The sequence below is a fragment of the Manis javanica genome, chromosome 15, assembly GCF_040802235.1.
Source record: "Manis javanica isolate MJ-LG chromosome 15, MJ_LKY, whole genome shotgun sequence".
Lineage (NCBI taxonomy): Eukaryota > Metazoa > Chordata > Mammalia > Pholidota > Manidae > Manis > Manis javanica.
This window is the reverse complement of record NC_133170.1, coordinates 43,517,520-43,543,145: the sequence shown is the minus strand read 5'-3', so window position 1 is coordinate 43,543,145 and position 25,626 is coordinate 43,517,520. Positions and strand designations below refer to the sequence as shown.

The following is a 25,626-nucleotide window of genomic DNA, read 5'->3' as shown; positions in this document are numbered from 1 at the left end:
GCCTAGGGGTGGCCCACACTCTTCATTAGGTCTGCATCCCCTCTTCAGGACCAAAGCCAAACTTTCATCCCCACTGGAAGGGCCTCCACAGGTTCTGAGTGGCACCAGGACCAAGAAACCAGTTCCCCAGAGCCCTCAATGCCAGCCAGTTCCTGGAACCTCTTCTAATAGGTGCAGACCCGACCCCAGACTTCACCAGTGGACGTGCCAACACCGTCGCTCCAGCACAGTGGAACACCACTTCAGCACAGTGGAAAGATTTGTCAGACTGGTTGGCTGACGGCGAGCAGCTCAGACACCAGCTGACTGACAGAATTTTTCACTCCTCAGCCTGTTGTTTTGGCACCAAGTCAGCCAGGATGAGCAAAATAAACAGTGCCACATACGCAGCTTCCTGGGACAGCTCACGTTCTCATAGTACCAGTCAGCATGTCTCACAGCTGCTCACAACCAGCCCAGCCTGCTAAGCAGAGCTCCCACCCCACATTCCCAGCTACCTGCAGCCAGGGCGCCTGCCCAGGACCTGTCATGGGAGGCCTGCTCTCAACTCCAGCGCCCCTTTCCTCGGTCCTGTTCTCTTCCTTGGCATTACCTTTCTCCCAGCACCTACAGCGCAACACATGTGCACCCAATGCCCCAACTCGGGCCATCTGATTCTACTTATAAAGTCTTCAAATTTATCCCTTCTCCACTCTCACTGCCAGGGCCCTGGAAGTCAGGCCTTTACAACCAGTTAGAAATAACCGCTTCCACCCCACTTTGCACACACTGCTGCTCCCAGCCCTCCACCTAACACCCACTGGACCCATCACTCAACTCCAAAATGCCATTTAATCATGCTGAGCATTTCTGCCCAATACTTTCCAAAGCAGTTTTAGCCGACATCATCATCTTTTCTCCTTCCAGTAACCCCACAGGACAAGGAATTCAATGCTTAGAGAAGGGGTGCGGCTTGCCAGAGGTCACCAGCAGGTAGAGAAGCTCGCAGCCAAAACCCAGACCTAGCACTCTGAGATATCCTGTGCCGCCTCCTTCTTCAACCACAGACTCACTATTCTTAAGTGGATTCAGTTCAAAAATTTCTATGTAAAATTCGAGACTTTCTATCAACTGATTTCTTCTCTACCCAGTGGATCCTATTTCCCACTACTTCTGCCTACTTATTTTTCCTTTTTCTCCAATAATTTGGCTAGTCTCTATTAAGATCAATAATTATGATTTAGCACTGTTTTTTTTTCTATTGAGGTACATATAATAAAATACACCAATCTTAATGTACATCTTGATGAATTTTGACATGAGTATATATATATATATATATATATATACTCACATAAACCAGATCAAGATACCATTCTCACTAATCTATTCCTCTTCACCTATTTTACCCATTCTTCCCCATTCACCCCCAAACGCAATGGCAACCACCAGTCTGTTCTCTCAGTCTGTTTCTGCTTTGTTTGTTCATTTGTTTTGTTTTTTGACATCCCACATATAAGTGAAACCATACTGGTCTTTCTTCTTCTCAGTCTGACTTATTTCACTGAGCATAATACCCTCTAGGTCCATCCATTTTGTCACAAATGGCAAGACTTCATTCTTTTCTGGCTGAGTAGTATTCTGTTGTGTATATGTACCACATCTTTTTTACCCATTTATCTACTGAATGGACATTTAAGTTGCTTCCATATTTGGCTATTGTAAGTAATGCTGCAACAAACACAGAAGGATTGAGTACTGCTTTTAAGAGTAATAGTAGCTACCATTTACTGAACATTTAGAATGTTCCAGATACTGTAACAAACCACTAAATGGATTATGCCATGTTATCAAAACACTGACTACTAAGAGACATACCTAACAACACACCCAAAAAAGAATGCTTGATTCTTGCGCACCCCAAACCTGCTTCCTCCACAGTCTTGCCCATCTTAGTAAATCAAACTATCATCCTTTCTGTTGCTCTAGCCAACAACCTAGACATTAGGTTCATTTCTGAATTCTCTTCACCCACCACTGCCCTACAACAAACCAAGTTCTGTGGCCTCTACATTCATCGTAAAGGCCCCATCTCTCTATCCTCACCCTCTCCACCACTACTACCCTCACCTGAGCCACCACCCACTATTCCTACACTGCAGTGGCTTCAACTGACCCTCTCCTCCTTTCTCTTGCACACCTTATTCTTCTCAGAGCAGCCAAAGGGGATGCTTTAAAATGCAAGTCTGATCTGAATCCACTGCAAACAGCCCACATTTCCATCAACAGGTGAGTGGGTAAACAAACTCGGGTGCATCCATACAGTGGAATACTTCTCAGCAATGAAAAGAAATTAACTAGTGATGCACACAACAACAAGGATGAATCTCAAAAATACCCTGCAGAGTGAAAGAAGAACAGCATGTACTGGGTGGTATTCTTCATATAAAATTCTAGCATATCCAAACTAATCTATGAAGGCAGACCAGTGGTTGCTTTTAGGGGAGAGGGATTTGAATGGCAAAGAGCAGGGGGAACTTTCTAAGTCATGAAAATGTCCCAGGGCTCGACACATATTTGTCAGAACCGATCAGAATTGGAGACCAGATCATTTCACTGGGTGAAAATTATACTTCAGCAATCTGGCCCCATCTTCACTTTCCCCCATCTCCTACACTTGCCCTGCCCCTGCCCACCTCCAGCTAGCTGTGATAGTCACCTGGTCACCCTCGAACATGCCAAGCCATTTCTGGCCCGAGTCTTACACTCCACCCTGGGACCCTCCCCCACCCCCACCCCAACCCCTCGACATGGCTGGCTTCTTGTTTTCTATCAAGCTCCAGACCAGGTCCCCTCCACAGATTGACCTTTCTAGGCACATGTCTGAAGGAACTCCCCAGACACTCTCATTTACTTCTCTGTTTCCATTCTCCATTTGGCACTTACACTTTCTGAAATTTGTTTGTTTACTGTCTGCTTCTGCTACCAGAAAGCAAGCTTTGCAAGACTAAGGACCCATCTGTCACTGTCCCCAGCATCGAAATCAATGCCTGCACATTAAACCACAATTTGCTGAATGAATGGAAAAAGTTGACAATATCACTATCTCCAATTTACAGTTATAATATCTGATGCTTGTCAAGGGTAATATCTCCACAGTCACACATCAGGATTCAACCAAGCAGCCTGGTGCCCAGGTCTAAACCACTCTCATGTTCTGCTCCCCTCAGGGTCACCTCTCTGCTTTGTTTCATACTGTTCACTCCAGCTGGGCTGGGCCCCTCTCCTAAGCTCCACCCACCCCAGCTCATGGTGGTTTCTCTCCGCACTGACTTCATGCTGGATTATGCACTGAATTTTTCTCTCCCTCCATATCTGCTCTCCCCAGCAAGATAGGGGCTCCTTGTGGCTTTCACTTCCTGTTGTCACTCAACACACACGTAGGATATAGCTAGGCACAGGCACCTCAACAACACTCACAGACATGTTCTCCTGGAGGTGGTTCTGTGCATATGTGCAAATCCTGGGTTACATGACTCACTTGGCTATTTCAAAGTGTGCTAACCTTGGCTTCCTGGGCAGTCTGCCACCCACTTTCAACGCCAGCTCGTTAGAGCTGATGCAAATGAGAGCTGCTGCCGTCAGTCACTGTGATATTACTTAGGTCTCATCCCTGCACTCCTGGAACCTCCTGCAGAGTACAAAAGCCTCGCTGAAGCCTCACAGGCCAAGAGTGGGCAATGAATGGGGCCTGACTGGCATGGTGCAGAATCCCCACAGCTCTTGCCCTAAGCTCACTGAAGAGAGAATGCAAAATTTCCTCCTAAGGGTAGGTAGTGTATCATTCCAAGTGGATCACTAGAGACATTAGTCATACTTTTTTCCAAAAAAAAATGTGTTCATCTCCTGGTTTAAAAAGCTAGTAAGCCCTGTGTCTGGGCTTCTGGGTACAAACAGAAGACTAAAGTACAGAAAGCCTATTGTAGCCTAATAAAAAATATAAATAATAGTTAGAAAACATGCCTTTATAGACAACTGATTTTGTTCTAGTCCACTACTATAATACAGACTTTCAGAATACATGGCAGGCCTTTTTTCTCACTTCAGAGATTTTAACTTACTGATCTTACAATACTCACAATACCTCTGCAAGAGACTCTAATTTTAATTTGCAGAAAATGGTGGTCAGAGTAGTTCACATCATTCCTCAGAGGACGATTAAAAGTGGGTGTGACTTCTTGCTCTGTCTTGCAGCAGAAGTCCAGGCACTGGCCACATTCAAGCTATCAGGACCAAAATGGGCTCACGGGGAACGCCGTTCAGCTGTGAGTCAGGAGATACTGCTTCAGCCCCAGCTCTATGCTGCTGACCTTCCTGAGCCTCAGTTTCCTCGTCTTTAAAATACGATTTCCTTTCCTCCAATTTCACAAAGCCTATGAATATGGAATTCGTAGGAAAATGAAATTACCATTTATTCAACAAACACATATTGAGTACCTACTGTGTGCAGGGCATGGTCTGTGGATCTGGGAAATGGAATGAACCATGGTTCATGCTTCATGGAATTCCTACTGTTATAAAACAGACAAGAAATTATTAAAATATATGTGACTTCCAAGTATTGATAAATGCAGTAATAGAAGGCAACACAGGTAAGATTACACAGTGATAGGGTGCAGCTATTTTAGACAGGGGGGTGGTCAGGAAGGTTTCTCTGAGGAGTTGGCATTTGAGAATGGACCAGAATGATGTTTGACAACAAACACACTAATTCTTGGAGAAGAAAAGTGTGCAGTGCAGGGGGTGCCAGCATGTACAATGAGATGCCAGAAATGAAAGCAATTCAACATTATAAAGGATTCAATTCCGTTTCAATTGTAACTAGGTAATAAACTGTCATAAGGAGTCTGGACAGGAGCTATCTGAGCAGAAATCTTCCAAGGCAGCCCATGGAAATAAATGTTAAATGAATAAATGGCAATAAGCAGAATGCTCATGTGTACATGCACACACAAGTAAAGATGAAATTCCTGTTGCATTAAGTATATGAATACAGAAAAGATGGTCCTTATGATTCCATTAAATAATAAATTCATCTTATATATTTAGTTTGAGTTTTCAAGGATGAGTTAAAGTAAAAACTCTGAGGGGCTGCATAGTAATCTGTGTTCCTCAGTGCCACTCCTGGGGGAAGGTGGCCTTTAGTAGCCTCAGCACACAGTTCTGGAGATCGTGGGGGGATGACCCCAAACGTTCTGTGTCCCACATCTCTGCCCTCTAAGCTAGCAACACAGAGGTGTCAGTACCCACTGGAGCTTTACCTGCTGAGTTCTAACCAGCCTTCTAGGAGCCCTACCGCACCTCTCAACACCTACGGTCCCACATGGCTTACAGGGTATGATGTGGAACCCCAGTCATCTTCCAGAAGCAAGGATGGGGAACAGCAGGACTTCCCATAGGTATTTACCAGCAAGGATCCCCAGTACAGACTCTGGGGAAGAAGGAGGGAAGAGGGAAGAGGCTGGGCATTCTGCCAGCTGTGACCTCACAGGCTCCCTGCCCCCACCTCCTTGGCATTCTGTCCCCATTCCTTGCCTACATCTGCCCGGCCCGGTACACCTTTCTCATTTCTTGTCCCCCTTCCTGCCCCTGTGGGTTCTTTCCAATATGCCTGAATACCAAATTCCAACCTCTTCTTTTAAAAGCCTCATGAAAATTCTTTTTATGAAGTTGTCCCCATCCAATGACTTGAACAACAGACTTCATACTACACGACTTCATTTATGTGAAGTTTAAGGAAGGCAAAACTAATTTCTGGCAATAAAAGTCAGAATTTGGGTTACCAAAGATGGTGAGGGGGCACAAGAGAACCCTCCGTGGTGCTGGACATACGCTATAGCTTCATCTGGGTAGTAGTTTCACAGCTGCATGCGTGTGTAAAAATTCACCCAGCTATAATCTATACTTGGGATGAGTACTTTACTGTCTGCAAAATAAAACTAACTTTTAAAAACATGACTTTCCTCTAAATTGTCCTGAAATACTACAATGGTTGCAGTCTTACATAGACCTGCTCTGGGGCTTCTAAGCATCTCAGACAGTGAATTCCTTACCTCTCTGGCACATCTGGTACCTTCCATGGCCTGAGTAAGTCAGTCTTTCATCTTCCTTAAACAGGGGATTCTCCTGGGCCAGCACAGTGACCATTCTTGATTGTCAGCTTTAAAACAATTAAGGCAAGCATCTGTCTGCCCTTGGCCAGGAAAGCACACTTCAATTTTATTTGCTTTATGGCCTGCACAGTTTCAGTGAACTAGAAAAGCCTTTGAACATACCTCTCAATAGCAGTACAATAAATGTCAAATGAGGACAGCAGATTGCCCGAAACAAATGAAATCCCCTCTGGAAACCATTCGGAAGAACATCCCCTCCGCCCCAGGAGGAAGTCTGAGAAGAGGGTGTAAAAGGGTGCCCTGGAAAGACAATCTACAACGGCCCCTCACAGCTTGAGTAAGTTGCTTCGCCTCTCAGGGACTCAGTCCCCTGCTAGTAAAATGATCTTCCTTACTTTCCTCTTAGCCCAGGGGGACAATCAAACAACAGGAGGTTAACACGGTGAAATACTATCAGCAAAACTGCTGATACCACTGGAAAGTTTTTTAAAAATAACACAGGTATCTGTGGAATGCTTATATTCCAAGAACCTTCACTTCTGCTGAATTTCATCTTCACAATAAGCTGATGAGGTGGCACCTTGACTCCCATGTCACCAATGAGCGAACTAAACACAGGCAACTGAGGGGCTGCCCAGGTGCACCCTGCATGGAGGGAGAAGGGGGGACCCTTCAGGTCTGCTCCGGGGGTCACCAGCGTGCCTTCCTGGGGCAGGAAACCATCCGAGTAGGAAACCACTGACAACCGTTCCTAAACAGCTACCTTCTGCTCGTGGAGAGACAGATGAACTGAACCAGAAGCCACTGAGGCTTGGAGATCCGAGTGTCACTGGCACTGCACCGAGCTTCCAGACCTTTTATCTCCCAAGCGGACGCACTGATTGTTCCAAGGCTCTGCACATGGAGCTGTATATTCTACCCTCAACATTCCCTGTGATGGTCAGACACGTGGATTTACCTCACGGGCACAGTTGAATCCTGCCAATGTGGACAGGTGACTAGGGTTTAATCTGAGTGGTAAATAAAACAAACAGAAAAATAAAACTACCAGAACTGTACCACAAAAATGCTATTTGCCAGCACATGCTTCCTAAAACAAAAACAGTCCTCAGCAGATTTTGTTCTGATTTTTTTGCCCTATAAACTACTTTCTCAGTTACGTAAAACTGCAAATAGCAATCTGAAGGCTTTGCAAGGCTTGAATTTCCATCTTCCCTGAAAGTTTATGAGGAAACAGAATTAAATGTGGTCATCTTTCTCTCAGGCCTTTTGCTTTGTGCCTGCCAAATGAAACATGATTCCTGTATGTGCTTGGCTCTCTAGGACACTGCCTTTTAGAGAAGTTGCCACACATGAAATAACTGTATGCTACAGACTTAGGCAGCTACAGACAGATTTCTGAAAAACATTTTACCTACCCCTCCCATGTTTTGTTTGTGTTTTGTTGTAACAATACTGAATACCTGAAGAGTCTCCAAAAAGGTATTTTAAATTTTGCTTGTTTGCAAAACAACAACCAGTTGATACAAAATATCATCTGGAGGGTGGAGGGGGGTGGGGAGTGAAGTTACAAAACTGGACTGTGGTGAGGGATATAAAACTATACATTTACTCAAAAGCATCTGATTGTAAGTTTACAGATGGTGAGTGGTATGATCTATAAATTATACTGAAATAAAGCTGTTTAAAAATATGCCCATTTTATCCACCATACTTCAATAAAAATAAATATAAAAATATGCCCGTGATTCACAAAGTGAGAATTTGCAGGTTATTCAGATTAACATTAAAAGCATTCACTTGCCCTGTGCTGCATGTACTTGCGGTATTACAGGACAGCACAACTTCCCACTAAAGCAGGGTTTCTCCACATCGGCACTGTGGTCATTTGGGGACAGATCGTACTTTTGTGGAGGGCTCTCCTGGGCATCTTGGGAGGTCCACAACATCCCTAGCTGCCAGTGTAGCATCCCTTTCCCCAATTACAATGACCCAAAATGTCTGGAGACATTGCCAACTATCCCTCGGGGGGCAAAGCAGCTCCTGGGTAAGAGCCACATGCTAGATGCTGACAGTTACAAAGAAATCTGCTTACTGGAGAAGCAACCAACAGATACAAGCAGAAGTGTCCAGGGCTCTCCCAACTTTAAGGCTTCTCCCAGCGCCCAGTTCACCAGCCCCTGGCCAGCACAGGACACTCTCTCTCATGGTGGCACCTCTCCCTCTGATGTCTGCATACTGCAGTGTGACTGCTACATTATACACCATTATTTTTTAACTTAAGACTAACTGTGTAGCCTTTTGCCCCTGTCATTCAGCCCAAAATCGAAGCACCTGGGTTCTCCATGGATGCCTTTTGGCCACTGACTCTGACAGGCAATGAGTAAAGTACCAGACAATTCTTTGATCAATTCGGCATTGACCCAACACTTGCAGGTTCTAGGAACTTTCGGGAGCTTTCTCTTTAACTTCAAGGCTGAAGTTATGGTGGCTACTTTTTGGATGAAGCAATCAAGGGCCAGAGAAAAAGTACATGACTTGTGCCCAAGATCACACCAAGTGGCAGAGCAGGGATTCGAGACTAAGTCTCACGGTCCTTCTGGACTTCCATGGTAACAGTGTGCCCCCTGCTCTGAGCTGCTTGAGGGGTTAGCCTGGGGCCTTCACCCAGCTGAATGCCACACACACACACACACACTCAGCCCATTTTAAATACTCCCTGCTCTGTCGGGGGCAGGGGGAGGGGAGTATTACTATCCCTACTTCAGACAACAGAGGTTGAAGTCTTTGTCCAAGGTCACACAGCGGGACATCCTGAAATCTGAACTCAGGTTCCTCAGAATTCAAGCACTAGTTCTTGGCTACCACACCCTACTCACCTAAAAAATGATGTTTCCTTTGGAAGAGTCAGTCAATGGCTTTTGTTTTTGCCTTTTGTAGATAAATCACTCTTTAACTTGAAGAGATTTGGCTTTGCCAGGCTGGTATTTTCACTTGGGTTTCTTTTGTAACACTAAAAACCCAGTCCTATGGAGCCCTGTGAGAAACCTAGAAATGCCCTATATGAAAAAATCCCCACTACCCAATGGTCAAATTGCCAGCCTAAAATTTCACTACTGTTATCCAAACAGCTAATCAATTCCCCAGGTTTCCCTTCCCTGGTTCATTCATCTGGTCAACAAGTACATTAGAATCTACTCAGAAAGGCAAACACGTATCAAATCACACAATTAAAAATCATGATAGAAGCATCAGGAAGAATACGCAAGTACACTACTTACAATAGCTAAGATATGGAAGCAACCTAAGTGTCCATCAGTAGAAGAATGGATAAAGAAGATGTGGTACATATACACAATGGAATACTATTCAGCCATAAGAAAGAAAGAAATGCTACCATTTGCAACAACATGGATGGAGCTGGAGAATATTATGCTCAGTGAAATAAGCCAGGCGGAGAATGACAAGTGCCAAATGATTTCCCTTATTTGTGGATATAACAGCAAAGCAAAACTGAAGGAACAAAACAGCAACAGACTCACAGACTCCAAGAAGGGACTAGTGGTTACCAAAGGGGAGGGGTGAGGGAGGGTAGGTGGGGAGAGAGGGAGAAGGAAATTGAGGGGCATTATGAGTGGCACATATGGTGTGTGGGGGGATCATGGGGAAGACACTGTAGCACAGAGAAGGCAAATAGTGACTCTGTGGCATCTTACTATACTGTTGGGCAGTGACTGCAATGGGGTATGGGGGAGACACAATAACATGGGCGAATGTAGTAACCACATTGTTTTTTTATGTGAAACCTTCGTAAGAGTGTATATCAATAATACCTTCATAAAATATATATATACATATATATAAAAACACAAGTACAGAGGAGTTCAGAAAATTTATAATGAGAATGCTAGCCAAGGGGTAAAGAAAATGCAAGGAGTCTGAGGTTTGCAGGAAGAGTTAGGAGTTAATTTAACAGAGAGGTGAGAAAAGAGGTTTAAGTCCCAATGAACAGTGCGTGCAAAGGCCCTGAGGTAGCAGAGAACCATGCATGCAAGGCCCTGAAAAGGAGCCAGAGACAGGAGTGGCAAAGCCATACAGGGCCTTATGGACCCCAGGAAAGAGAACCTAAGGATTCTAAGTAGAGGGCAGAACATGGTCAAATCTGTATTTCTAATGACCACTCTGGCTGTGTCACACACACGCAATGTGACTCTCTGAAGCAAACTTTGCCAGAACACAGTTCAAAGACCTCTGCTTTGGATCCTGCAAAACAAGTTTGTTTCTTTTTTTCCTTCTCTCCAGGGTGTGGCACACCACCCTGGCTGCGAACTAGCTCCCTTCTTTTTCTGTTTCATTTGTGAAGCGTGAAGGCCAGATGGTTTCTTTTCTTTCAGTAGCCCCCAGGGAAGTACCTCATCTCTTTCCAGGTGCCTCCTCATTTCCTAACCTCTCTGCTCCCTCCAACTTGCCAAAGGGGCTGGTCAGTGAGAAGGGAGAAGAGTATGTCTTGCTGGGCTTCCCTATATGAAGAGTAGAGACAAGGTGAGAAAGAACCAGATTCTGTCTCTCACACTCCCTCACACCCAATCAAGCACAGTTTAAAAACAAAAACAAGCAAATCTGAAATAATGTCCCTCTCTGAATTAAGATTCCTGTACTTCCAACACCCTCTTGGCCATCCTCCACTCCCCAACCTGGTGGCCCCGGCCAGCGGAGCTGTAGCTCCCAACGGCCCAGCTCCCAGCTCCCAAAACTGCTTTCAGTTTCTCCATCACAAGAAACTTCACGTCACCCCACGCTGCGCGGTCATCCTTAGCACCCAAGGACACCTCCTCCAGGAAGCCTTGCCTACCCAAGCCATGTTCTAGCCCACAGACGGCCCTGCTCTGAGTTCCAACACCACTTTAAGACAGCAGTTTTTCTGAATTCCATTGTAACTGGGTCATGTCCACCTCCCCAGGTCCCCAGTGCATGCATGCTTATTAGCTCTGGAAGGAGATTCTGGGTGTCACAGCCCCAGCATCTAGCACAACGCCTGGTGCACAGCTGGGATCCCTCTAAATACTCACGGAATGAATGAGCAAACAAAAATGGACACTTTCGGAGTCTCTCAGGAGCAGGAAGTGAGGCTTAATAAGAGAGGTTCTCCCTTACTGTAACTTTGGTGGTAAATGTTAGCATGAAACACTCAAGTCACAAACTTTAGAAAAGGTGCTACATGTCACTCACTGAAATTTCAAAGGATCAAAAATATCAATGCAGGGCACTTAATGCTCATGGTTCGAAATAGCACCAAAACTTCAGGGAAGTTTTCAGAGATTAAGGCAATAGCAGGCAGCAGGGAGGAAAGGTGAGGAACCCAATAAAAAGCCAGGACAAAAAAACACTGAGAGTTCCTCTAGGAGCCCACTTCAGCTATGAAATACCATGTCCTGTGCACAGTTCTGCCTTCTGCCTACTACACTCAAGGTCTTGTTCTCATGAGCCCACTGCCTTTCATTGGCAACTCCTGGCCCTCCAGGTTTCTCAGAAGCACACTCTCCACTTTACCTTTTTTGCAGTTCTTCAGAAACACCAACCACGTGGCATTATTGTTTCTCAATGTCAGTTTTTTTGGCTGAATCCAAACGGGACTAATAAGATACTGTCCTGGTCTGAGCTAGAATTCAGCTACTTGAAGTCAGGGGACTAACCTCCCATCATCTCAGTGTTTGTCAGACATGCAGAATCCCAGGCCCACCCCAGGCCTGATTCAGAACCAGCGACCAGCTCCTCAGGTGACATCTCTTCATGTTAAAGTTTGAGAAGCACTGGGCTAGTCCTACATTCCTTCAACAAATATTTACCGAACCAGCATAGAGCACACAGTAGGCGTTCAACATACAGGTGAGGATGTGAAGGTGAGGAAAATGGGTTAAGCACAGGATTCCGCTGCGGTCAAGAAACTCTTGCAAATGCTAAAAGAAGCACTCCTGGGAGAGAGGTTCTAGCAGGATTGACATTCTTCACACCAAAATTCTGAGGTGACCGCCGCAGCTCGGTTGTGGGAATCTGCAATCTGGGACTTGACCCTGTTTGCAGCAGGCCGGAGGAACAGGAGGTGTGTGAGTGTGTGAGTTTATCTTCCCCGCCTCAGCCACAGGCCGCGGGAGCTGACAGGGCCAAGTCCCCGCCCCCCTCAGCTGTCACCCTGTCAAAACAAAGCCGCTGCTGACAGCGCAGGGCCGCCTGCCCTCGGCCTCGGGCAGTCCTCCCATCCGGGAGCGCGGCGCCCACATCTGGACCTGCAGCTGAGGGGCCACGGGGCGCCGACGGCGGGTACGGAGAAGGGGCGGCAAGAAACGCGCGTCCGCAAACTGAGCGGTAGCGCCCGCCGCGCTGTCACCTTGCCAAATCCTGTTTACGCCCCGAGCAGCTGGGACACGTTTTAACTAAACAAGTAATAATATAATAATGACGGGGCTGTCGCCGCGCGGCGCGGCGCCTCCGCCCCCAGCCGGGGGCGCCCCGAGCGCCAGGATCCTCGCGTCGGGCTGCGCTCACCTCCCCACCCAGCGCGGCCCGCCCCTTCCATCTCCCAGGGCGCCGGGCGTCCAGGAGCCCGTTCCACCCTCACTCCTTTCAGCCAGTGCCTCCCACTGGGGCACGGGGAGCGGACGGGGGCAAAAGGGGGGCCGTCCCGATCCCCCAAAGGTGTTTCCTTGGCCCCGGGTTGCTCGCCACACAGCCCGCAAGGCCCCCTCCGGAAAGGCGCCTCCGGCGAGCTCCTACTGAGCAACAGAGCCCCAGGGCAGCCCAGGAGCGCGGACGCAGCGGCACCTCCTCCAAGGGGGAGGAATGAAAGGCTCTCGGCGGGTCGATCCCCCTTCTTCCAGCCCAACCGGACTCTTGCCCGAGCAGCCGCTCCCTGGGCGCAGGCGACAGCAGCACTTCCGCGGTGCAGCGGCCCCAGGCGGGAGGGGGGAGGCGGGCGCGGAGCGGGAGGGGGAGGGCGGGGGTCCGCGGGCCCGACCCGAGCCCCCGCGGCGGGCGCGCGGTGGCGAGCGCGTACCTTGCAGGCGGAGTACACTCCGAGTTTCTCCAGTTTCTTGGCCCGCGGAGCAGAGCGCAGCTGCGCCTTCTTCACCGCGATCCGGGCCGAGCCGCCGCCTCCCGGCCCCTCGGCCGTGCCCGCCGCCGCCACTGCCGTCGCCGGTCCGCAGGCGCCCGAGCCCCCGGCGGCGGCGCACGGCGAGCCCTGTGGGGGCGCGGGCGGCGGCGCGGGGGGCTGCGGGGGCAGACCCCCGAGCCCGGCCCCGACCCCGCCGCCGCCCGGCCCGGCCCCGCCAGCCTCGGACATGCCGCCCCAGAGCACGGCAGGAGGCGCCGAGTGTGGGGCGCCACCGCCAGGGTCTCCCGCTCGGGCTCTGGCCGCCGGGAGAGCGAGACCCTCCCCCACGCCCTCCCGCCCTTCGCCCACCCCCCTCCCCGCCCCCGCCCTCCCCGCGCGCGCCGCTCGCCCGGCTCGCTCCGGCCGCGGCCCGCGCGCTGGCGGCGGCGGCGGCAGCTGCTCCCCCAGAGGGAGGGGACTAGCGGCTCCGCGGCCGCCGCCGCCGCCGCCGCTGCGCACGCCCTCCCCCGGCTCTCCGCCCCGGGGCTCCGCGCCGCGCGCCGACCGCGGGCATGGTCCTGGAGCTGCGGGCTGAGGGCCGGCCAGGCGGCAGCCTCCGGGGGTGTCGGGCAGGAGGCCCCCGCGGCCTCTTAACCGCTGCCTGCGGCGTTGCGCCCCCACCCCCGCGCCGCAGCCGCCGGCGCTCGCCCGCCAGGGGGCGAGGCCAGGCTCGGGGCGCGGGAGGGGACCGGGTGGGGGTCGCGGCTGGAGCCCAGGCACCTGCTGGCCGCCTCCATCCCGGCCGCCCCCCAGCAGCCCCGGCTCCCCCGGCCGTGGGTGGGGGCGGGGAGCGGCTCCAGGCGTTTGTTCCTGCGCTCTATCCACCCTCTCTCGGAACCGAGACAACTTCCTCCACCCTAGCGGGAGTCGGAGGAAAAAAAAACATTTTTGAAAAGTACCCGTCCGTGCTAATGCTTTTCTTTGTTGCTAATTCACCAAAATATAGGCGTAATGTTTTCTGTTTTCTTCTTAAAACACTTTTCTGTCCAACTTTTTTTTTTTAATTCAGAACGCTTTCTTCCTATAACAATTTCTGGATCCAATCTGCCAGAGGAAGGAAAAGACTTTTAGTATGTTCTGTAATTTTTGTTTGAAAGTGCTGGTTGTTAAAAGACCGGTTGTCTGGAAGGCGCTATCCAAATGAAAAGGATGCGCAGTGAGAAAAGTTTGAATACGGAAAGTCCGCTCGTGGGCTCCCTTCTGCACGGCGGGGAGATGACCTTGCCGTTTTCTTCTCTGCAATATTCCCTACTTTTCAAAATTGGTATCACCAGCATGCATATTAACAGAAAAAAATTTAAGCAGCATCCAAAAAGAATGGGTGTTGCTTTGGGCCTCAAACTTAAAAAAAAACAAAAAACTCAACTCAGCATTTTCAACGATTGTTGAAACTGTTAGAACTCTCGTTTTCACTGTTGACGCTAACGAGGGTAATGATTGGAAAGGCGGAGTGCACATTTGTTTTTCGTTTGAAAGTTGTGTCCCCTTGGCCTTTCTAAAGCAATTTTAAAAGCCCAGCGATATTTCTCAGGACCTCCCCACACATGCCCTGCTTTTGTAATGTGAGTCATCATTTCTGTGTAATATGGGTCATAATGTGCTTATTATGAAATTCGTCGCATGCCGTGTAACTCTCACCCAACTCTGGCCAAAGATGCTTGAAGGAATGTGCCTTTCCCTGGAAAGGTTCCCCTTACCATCGCGTTTTTTCCAGTGAATTTTTTTATATCCTTTTTTCTAGATTCTCCAAGTCCTTTTTATACGACGTGAGTGATATTTTTAAATGGAGAATAAAAAATGTGTGTAGAGTTAAACAGTGACGTTAGCACAAAAGGAAATAGCCTTGAGTCTACTCCGGACGTCTGGAATGGCAGGCCCTCATCAGATTCTATCAGGACGGTTAGATGCATGCGTCCTTTCTTAGCTTGGTGTATCTCACGTTAGCACTGTTACTCTCCTGACTCTACTGAAGTGTTTTGCAGATTTTTTTTGCCTTTTTCACCAAAGCAGAGTGGAGTCTTACCGGCTGTGATCCCCTGAACAGAGTCTAGTGTCATGATGTTAGCAGCTCTGCACAGGGTTTGGATTATACTAGTAGGCATTTGTGAAAGCGATGGAAGGGTGCACTTGAGATTGTGCATTTCACTGATGTAAATTTCCCTCAAATATTAAAAAATATATATATATAAGCATTAAGCTCTACTTAATGGTGCTCATGCTGAAAATTTATGGGTGCAATGTCCTGATACCTGCAGTGTGCTTTGAGATGCATCAAAAAATAAGAGGGACTGATGCATCTGTGAATAGGCAATAGGCCAGTGAACAGATACACGTTAAAGCATGAAGAGCAAATTGTGAATAATGGAATCTAGGTAGTGGGTAGCAGAATGTTCACTGTGCGGTTCTTCCAACTTCTCTGTATGTTTGAAATTTTCCATAATAAAATGTTGATGGGGGAGCCCAACTTGAATATTAAGTCACCTGCCACCTTCTTCTCCCAAGCCATCCCCAGAAATCAGGAGGCAGGCAATTTCCAGGATGTTTTGAAGCAGACAAAAACAACCTCATTCCAATCCACACTGAAAACCATCACTGTCTGAATGGTGAATGGCTTGTGACATCAACTGAACATTAGTTTTCATTATTTCCCAGCCCACAGCACCCAGATGACCTACTGCCTGAGGCTGAAAGCCTACAGTTTCAAGGCCTGTTCTAAGTTATGTTATGAGCACCAAGCAGGGACATTTCAAGGGCAAAGGATTCAGGAAGCTTGTTGTCTCTTTTTAATCAGGCTGTTGTGAGCATTTAATAAGCTCCTGTGTGCGCAGCCCTATTGCAAAATGAGTACCAAGAAAATAAAAGGCCTTGTTTTACTTTACAAAGTATTTATAACTGTTAAAGGATTTTAATAAAAAATGGAACCAGAGGATATGAGCTAGAGACTCTCACACCAGAAGAACGGAACTGAAGAACTGGGAGGCTAACTTCCCATAAAATGCCTGATATACAGAAGACTGAGACTTATCTCTTGAAAAATGAACATCTGCCAAGAATCTATCCCCATTCTCGAACCAATAAACTTACTGCGTGGGCTCTGGCTGGACTTGCCCCTCTTTGCATAGCTTGCTCATAAATACAGGCCACCCCAGACCTACAATGGGCTCACCTGCAGCTGTGGTAACAGCTTGCTTTTCCCCAGGTGCAGTTCTCCGGCTGTTCCTGAATAAACTCAGTTTCTGATATTTTGAGTTTACCCCGGTTTACCTCTTTATTTGGGGCTGATACAACTTACTGAGGAAGCCACAATTAGAAAACAAAGGACTTAGGGAGTAGGAATTATAGAGGGCAGACTGACCATTGGAGATCTTCTGGCGTATCACTATTGCAGAATATTATGTGGTGGTTAGAAAGAATGACCCTTATAGAAATGGAATAGTGTAGCTTGATCTTCAAGAAATACTGTTGAATAAACCCTGTACAGTACAATACTATTTATGTTAACAACAAACTCACACTGACATATAAGCACAATTCTGTATGTAGTTAGTGAGTGCATCAAAAAATGTGAAAGCAGGAGAAAGATTTAGAAAGGCACACAGCAAACACTTAAATGTAGTTGCTTTTCACTGGGCACCCTTGAAAGTAAAACTTACTTTTCTTGTTTTTATATTCCCAGTTCCTCACTCCAAGAAAGTTCTCAAGAAACACCAGTAGTCATTTCTACCTGTAAACACTGTTTTGGATCTGTTCATATCTGTCTCCATGGCCATCGCCTCCCCCGCAGACTACTAACGACTTCCTAACTGGTTTCTCTGTAGTAGAGCAAGAGAACTTGCTCTACTGCAATCCTCTCTTCACAGTACAATGTTTTCTTAAAACTGTAAATGCAAATCTGATCCCACAATTGCCTGCTTGAAACTCTCCAATGATGGCTTTTCATAACATTTAAAATACAATCTCAACCACATAACCTGACCGGCAAGGACCACCTCTCCTGGCCCTTCTCCCCCATGTAAGGGTATATTCCAGCAAAGCTCAAGAGGCTCTTCCTGACTCATGGCCTTTGCTTTTGTTGTAATCATGACACCCTCCCCCAAACAGCATGGCTGGCTCCTATTCATCTAGTATCCCTTGCAAAGAGATGCCTTCCCATCTAAGAAAGGCCCATTTTGTGACTATCTACTACTACTCCAACATCTAGCACCTTTGTGCCATATTCCTTCCTACCAAGCCTACACAGTTTCTCTAATGTACCCATAGCCCAAAAGCCCACAGGTGGATTAAGATGGTCCTCCTTGGGGCCCAGACTCCAAAGGCTGAGTCTGGACCAGGTGATACCAGAGTAGGTTTGACCACATATGGTCAATGGTTGACATCCTCCCTGGCACAGCCACCTGCTTTTGGAGACAGTAGCTTGACATGAGTGCAAAATAAAGACATATGATGTCCTAGTGTGGATCCCCTTGGGCCAGCTACCCATTGGAGAAAACAGCTTTGATTACTGGACACTTATTTTCATAACCTCTAAAATAAAATCTATCCTTCTGAGGAGAAGTTACTGAAAAACAACTGTAAAACGAATCCTAGAGTAGGAGACATAACATCTTCCCCAGCTTTCAAGCATTTCTGCAATTAAATCGTCATTTCCAGTGTGAGTCTTAACCATATCCCAAATACCATTAGTGCTATTTTACTCATTTTTATTTTTAGTTGTACCTCATGACAGTTTTCCATGTTTAATATGAATAGGCCTGGATGTGCTTGACTGAGTATTGCCCTTGTACAGAGAAAATCTTTTCCCCACTGTTTTCTGTTTTAAACACTAACAGGGGCTCATTTTACCAGCCCATCTACCATTTACAACAAAGTAAACTAAAAGGAAGACATCTTTCTTCTGAACTCGGGCTAAATGGCTGACTGCTTTTCTAAAGCAATATGTGAGTATCTATCTCTGAGCAACTTGAAAATTACATAGGAAAATCAAATTTCAAAATTTTGATATAACCTAGATTTTCTATAACAAACTGAATTCAGGTATCCCCCTCTTTCCAAAAGTTCATTGTTATGCCACCTTATTTTTAGGAAAAACCTAGTAGTACCTGTTTTCCATAATCAAAAGAAAACCAGAGAATTTTCACTTTTAGGAAAAAAGTCAGTATCATAATAATGTGGGTCCTTGTAAAAGTAAAGTGGCATAAGTGAACTTTCTTGGAAAGCAGGGAATACTCTTTGCTTTACACCGTTTCCACTTGCAAAAGGTTTCATAGGAACACTCCTACTTTCAGATAGCAGGGGAAACCTGTATCATGAATTTTATTCTTGTTAATGCTGGATAAATGTTTAAAATAAGCCTAAGAGGAATTCTAATTCCCTAACTATGAAAATGTTCATATACACAATTTTACAAATTAAGGAAAACATTTTATCAGGGCAGGTTTTCTAGTTTATAGTCCCCTTATGGGAAAACCAGCTTCCTCAGTCCCTTAATCTTAAATCCTGGTTGGCAGAGCCTACAGCTGACCCTCTAGGTCTAGAATCAGAGTTCAGAGCAGTGTGTCTCAATTTATAAAACAGGTGCTATACGTCAGCAACCACTTCTGGTCAAAAAAAACCAGAAGGAAAACAGAAAGTGTTCAGCATAGCAACATGATATCCTCCTAAAGCACAAAATGTTGTATGTTGTTATAAAATATTTCAAACATATAGAAAAATACAATGAGTGATAAATATCTGTATCTTCATCATCCAGATTGTCTTAATATTTTCATTTGCTGGATGGATATATATTATTAGTTTAAGAAATCCTCCTGCATGTCTCTATGTCATTTCCCGAGTGCGTGCCTGCCCCAGAAGTTTGTGTCCATCCTTTTCATGTTTTTTAACATTTACAAAATAAGCCCTGTAGAGAAAGATTATGTGAAACTTCACTATAAAAGGCTACTTGGAGATATTTTAGGTTTTGCAGGTTACAGTCTCTATCACAGGTACTCAGTTCTGCCCCGGTCAAGGGTTTTGGGAAAGAACATGTCTTTCTCTTACATAGCTGGAAACCAAGCAGGCTTTCAGCATATTACAAGTACCCATCAAACACTTCCATCTTCCATGTTATTGCTGTCTAGAATTTTTATCTACATTTTTCATGACACAAAGCAACTTCTTATTTTACTGCAATATATTAGTTTGAAAGGGCTGACATAATAAAGTGCTAAAACTGGGTCACTTAAACAGCAGAAATTTATTTTCTCACAACTCTGAAGATTAGAATTCAAGACCAAGGAGTTGTCAGGGTCAGTTTCTTCTGAGGCCTCTCTCCTGGGCTTGTAGATGACCACTTTCCTCTGATGTCCTCACCTTATCTTCCCTGTGTGCCCCTTTCCTAATCTTCTCTTCTTATAAGAACACTAGATGGGATTAAGGCCCACCCTAATGACATCATTTAGCCTTAATTACCTCTTTAAATACCTATCTCTAAGTATAATCACATTTGAGGTGCTAGGGTTTAGGACATCAAATATGAATTTAGGTTGGCAGGAGGAGTGGGGGTAGTTGGGGGCCCAATTCAGTCCATACATGCAGGAAATATTTAATTAACATTTAACATATTTATACCAACACATTTTAACAATTCCCATGCTCTCTCTTTCTTGCACTGTGCTCCTTCAATCTGGGTTTGCTTTTTTTTTGTCTGAACATATCCTTTAGTAGTTCTTTCAGAGAGGCTGTAAACCACTACTCATTCAGGCTTCTATTTACAGAAGGCCTTAAATCTATAGGAGGTGAAACATTTGCAACAAATGGGTTATATGAAGTTTGGGTGAGTTTAATATTTGTTTAAAAACTTGTAAAGAAAAATGACATCTTCTGCATTTAAATGGTACGTGGGGTCAATTTTTTAAAATAAGCATTTGTGTTTCTTCCACAGCAAAAGAAAAAAAAGATAGAAAAGAGTCAGAACTCAGTATATTTGTGTCTTCAGCTGCTTTTACTTCTTTGTCTATTTTTTTAGTAACTTTTTTTTAAAGATATAACATTTATTTTATTAAGTGCACTAAATAATTGTCCAGCTCAGTGAATTTCTATGTATGCATATACTTGGCCACTCACCATCTAGAACATTTCCAACTCCCAAGAAGGCTTCCTTATGCCCTGTTCTACTCAGTACCTCAAGGCAATAGTTATTCTTGTGCTATCACTATAAGATTAGTCTTGCCTGTCCTTGAACTTCATATAAATACAGTCATAAAACATGGGCTCCTTTTGAATACCTCTATGTTTATGACATCCATCATGTTGTTCCATGTAGTCCTATGTCAATTCTGGTTTTTTTTTATTGAAGTATCGTTGATATACAATCTTATATTGGTTTCAAATACACAACACAGTGGTTCAACAGTTAATCATATTATTAAATCCTCACCCCCTCTAGTGTGGTTACTTTCTGTCAGCATAGAAAGGTGGTACAGAATCATTGGCCATATTCTCCATGCTGTACTACTATCCTCTCCTATGTCACTTCTTTTATTGTGTAATATTCCACTATATGACTATACCCAAGTTTATCCATTCTCTTATTGACGAACATATTTTTTACTGCTATAAATAAAGTTGCTGTGAATATTCTTATAATGCCTTTTTGTGATCATACACACTCATTTCTCCGGGCATATGCCTAGGAGTATGGTAGATGGATCACAGGGAAAGCATGCACTGAGCTTTAGCAAGTACTGCCAATTTTCAGTGACTGGACCAATTCCTACTCCGCTCTGCAGTGTCTGAAAACGATGTGCTGTACATCCTCAACAAACTGGCCTGTCAGTCTCTTTACTTTTCACTGTTTTGTGTAGTAGGCTTTTCACTGGTTGTATAGTAGCCTCCCTTTGTGGTTTTAATTAACATTTCCAATGTGCATAATAAAGTGGAGCACATTTGCATTTGCTTAATGGTGTTTTGGGCATCCTCTTTTGTGAAATAAATGCCTGTTCAAGTCTTTTTACACATTTTAACATTAGCTTCCTCCCTTTTTAAAAATTGATTCATGGTAGATTTTTAAAGTATGTTTTGGATTTGAATCCTTCAGTGGATATATGTGTTGCAAACATCTTCACTTAGTTTCTGGCTTGACCTTTCCTTCCCTTAATAATTCCTTTTGATGAACAGCTTTTCATTTTATTGGTCTGACTTGTCAATATTTTCTTTTATGTTTAGCACTTCTGTGTTGCATTTAAAAACTCTTTGCCTAACCTATGTTTATGAGAATATGCTCCTGTGTGTTCTGAGTTTTACTGTTCTTATCTTTCACATTTAGGTCCCTCTTACATCTCAATCAATTGCTGCGTATAGTGTGAAGTAGCAGACACCGTCTTACTAAAATTTTCTCTTCCTATTTCATTTTTTTGTTTGGCCTACATGCAGACTTTATTTATTTATTTATTTATTTTGCTATTTCATTTTTAAACTATCATTGTTAAATGTTTGGAGCAGAAGGAAGGCCTTACCATACTATCTTATAGCTCAATCTTTACTAAAAGTTCACTGGAGTGTTTTTAACAATAGTCTTGTGCTCCATTAAAGATTGCGTGTTCTTTAATTAGCTTTTAAAGCAGCATTATCCTTAGCCTTAGGCAAGAGGAGGGGCCCCTACTCACAGTTCAGAGTTCCTCCTGTCATAATACTCAGAGGCAGAGTGGGGGTGGAGGGTCATCACTGTCACCTGTCACTTGGTATGAGCTCTAGACAGGGCAACTCTGTGAACCTAGACATCCACGATGCTATAGAACAGTATCAAGCCCAAGGCAGACACACTTCCCTGTGTCTGTCTCTTGTCCTAGATCCTCAAAGCAGAGGGCACCCACATTAGAATACTGAGAAGTTTTGCATGAGAGAGGCACGGTTTTGGAGTGCAGACAGATTTGAGTGGCAGGAATGCTTAGGAAAGAGAAAAGACAAATTAATTAACTTGTCAAAGACTCCTATTTAGCATGAATGCAAAAGATTCTTGCATACAGAGTATTGTTTCCCAGAGTGCCGAGCAGCCGTTTTCCTGCTTCTCTTTGTATTCCAATTCATGCTTCTGAAGATCCTCATAAATTAGCACAGTATTCACTAATGTTGCACAATGTCTGAGGAGCATTTTAGAATGTTAAACAATTCATTTTACTCCTTAACTTTACATGTATATAGAGCTAAACATTACATATGGGAAGTGCAACATATTTTGTCACTGGCAGAGAGATGAACATTGAATGTAAAGACAGTGTATGGCTTCATAAAATTATTTAAGACTTACTTGAATTTTCTAAACAGCTAATAAGACATTCAGCTTATTTTAATATCTTTGACTAAAAATGTGATAGTGATTAACTGTAATTTCATTTTGCTTTTTAGTTTTGGTAGGTCATTTTGAACATTTTAGAAGAAAGATAACATTTTTTAAAATGTGAAAAATAATTTTAATTTTTAATTCTTTTATACTTACTGTTAGTCACATTTTTTTTGGATGGAAATACATTCAAAGTTTGTCCACTTAAAATACAATTACATTTTGAATTGTACATGTATTACTTTGAGTTAAAAATTAAATTAGAAAGTAGAAAAAAGAAAGGCCATTAGAAAAAGTAGAAATAAGTTGTCTGGCAAATGTTGGTATTAATAAATATTAGGGATCCCCTGCTGCCACCCCCATTTTTCTTCTCTTGCTTTTAACTTGACAACAGATTAAACATCACTTCCTTTCCTCTCCTCCCGCTCTCCACCCTCCAAATACAAACATACATATCCTGTTTGGAATTTGGTGGCCTTATGGAAACAAGTCTAAAATTGAGAAGCAAACAGAGCCAGCTGAAAGGACAGGAGACATTTAGAGGAATCTAGTTGAGGCCAAATAGAAAACTTAGATAAAAGTTCAATTGTTTAAGATGGACAGTACTTTTGAGTAGGATTCTGACATTCAGCCAGTGTCAGTTTCTTGGCCTGGAGAGAAATCATGGGCATCTCAGAAATGTGGGTGTGACTGAAGGGAATTTAACTAACTCTTACTAACAATTTGACTTACAGGTTGGGCTGCCAGCCCTCTGTAAAACCAAAGGAGAGTTTCTGGAAGTTAGTGCTACTGGCCATACCGTACATCTTCAGACACACACCTGGAATGTTTTCACAGCTGGAATCCAGTTTCTGAGGCAATTCATGAGAAATTCAAATTTGTTCTACCATGCCACAATGATAACATAAGAATAGCTAACAATTTCAGGGTGCTTACCATGCACTAGGCACTGTGCTAAGGGTACTTACCATGCTAAGTCCCTTTTGCAGAATATCGTTTCCAATCCTTCCCAGGATGTTAAAGTTCTTATCCCCATTTTAGAGATGAGGAACTTGAGGCTCAGAGAACTTAAGGAACTTGTACCAGAGTCTGTCCTGCTCTTAGCCACCTTCAGCCAATCACAACGGTGGCTACCATTTAATGGGAGCTGACTAAGAGCCTGCACAGGTGTTAGAACTAACGTAATCTTCATGACAACCCTACTGGGAGCACTTAGGGCTCCATGTTCAGAGGAGGAAACTTCAGCTGCAGCCCCTGGAATTACATAGAATAGAGACAATAATTGTAATGGGTGCAGGGTCTCTCTCTACCTCCTGATTTGAAAGCAGAAGGGAAAGTGGGCTTTCTTCTTTCACCCCATTCTTTCATTCTACAACAGCACCATTCAATAGAACCTGCTGCCATATGCAAATGTTCTACACTGGTGCTGTCCAAGATGGTAGCTACTGACCACATGTGGCCACTGAGCATGTGAAATGGTGGTGAGATTGATTAACTGAAATCTTAATTTTATCTCATTTTAACTAGTTTAAAATTAAATAGCACACTTGGTTAGTGACTATGATATTGGACAGCACAGCTGTAGAGTCTAAAATTGCCTGGTGGCCAAATTCCCAGCACAGTCTAAGAGTTTCTGACACTCTACTCTCCTTTCTCTAAGCCCTACAGCATCTGGGCATATATCTTCAGACAAAGATTTGAGGAATAGGGAAAAGAATCAGGACTTTTCTTACTCCCTTTATTAAAAACTAAACGTATTTCATTTGTTCATTTATTTAACAGATATTTATGGGACTCTTCTTACAGGGGAGTCATAGCTACTATGAGTCTATGCATTGTCTCCCGGGTTATAATGGCAAGCAAGACAGGACTGAAGGAACAGACATTAATTAAATAGTCACACAAATACATCATTAGAAACTCAAATAAAGGAAAAGTGTAAGATGTTGTGAAGGTGTTTGACCGAGATGGAGGATTCGAGTGAGATATCAGGAAATACGTTTTTAATGATGCTGAAGTTTGGCTTGTGGCAATGAATGTTTTAGCTGAGAAATGAAGAATGAATTCAAATTAGTGACGTAGGAGGAAAAATCCTACAAGGTGGAGGGAATGTTATTCCTGGCCTACGGTGGGCAGAGTGTGGACATGTTGGAGGAAGTTTGAAGAAAAGGAAGGTGGAAGAGATGAGGCTGGAAAGGCAGGCTTTACACAGCCTGTTCCCCCCACACCAGAGCTTTTGACTTTTATCCTAGAAGTGGCGACGAGGTACTAAATGGTTTTAAGCAGAGGAGTGACATGATTAGAAAATAAACTTAAGAAACAAAACCAAACACAAAACTTGGCTTTTAACTAGGGCTTTATTGTTCTCTTTCCTTCCTTCCTTCCTCCTCCAGCAGGCAGGCAGGTGACTTACCCAGACTGCAGCTGGCTCCAGAGGCAGATCCTCAGAACAGCCTGTAATTGCTTGGTCCTGGGCCCAGAGGATGGATGGGGCTAAGCTGTGTTCTCTCCTCTCGTGCTGTGTGTGTTCTCTCTGTGTGTTTCTGCCATTGAATAAATACTGGGGTATTTATGAAAACATCAGCAAACCGCCCACTGCATTTTCTCTGCTGCAGGCCCAGAAGCCCTCAAACAGTAACAGGCTGTACCAGAATCTCTGTGATATCCAAAGACACAGAATCTAAAGGATTACTAAATATAACTCTTCCACATAAGCTGATGCCTGATGCCTTGACTTTTACAGTCAGAATTGTGAAACATCTAGGAAACTTGAATTTGACCAAGAGGTTTAAGCTGAACAAGAGTAGACTACTAGACAGGCTGTTTTTCACTATTTTCTAGTCTGGTCACCTTTCCATTGAGGCACATGTAGTTGATTGACCTTGAGCTGGGAGAATGACAAGCTGAAGAATTTATTCCAGTGGGGAAGAGGCAAGAAAAGAAGAGCAAAAATGAGAGAAAAGACATGCGAATGTATTTGAACTTTCAAAGTTTCAAAAAATGAG

General features: G+C 44.7%; 1 protein-coding gene across 3 annotated transcripts in view; it reads right to left on the bottom strand.

The window, feature by feature from the left end:
* KAT2B (lysine acetyltransferase 2B) overlaps nucleotides 1-13,594 on the bottom strand; it is a 96,849-nt gene extending 83,255 nt beyond the window's left edge. For 2 of the 3 annotated variants that reach the window (XM_036996278.2, XM_036996279.2), the window contains exon 1: nucleotides 13,204-13,594. In XM_036996278.2, coding sequence (XP_036852173.1) covers nucleotides 13,204-13,491 — 288 coding nt within the window. In that variant the 5' untranslated portion in view covers nucleotides 13,492-13,594. Of the gene's footprint in view, nucleotides 1-4,480; nucleotides 4,551-5,371; nucleotides 5,413-13,203 lie in introns of those variants that run through there. The other variant, XM_073223614.1, reaches the window with a different exon arrangement.
* Nucleotides 13,595-25,626: the final 12,032 nt, after the last annotated feature.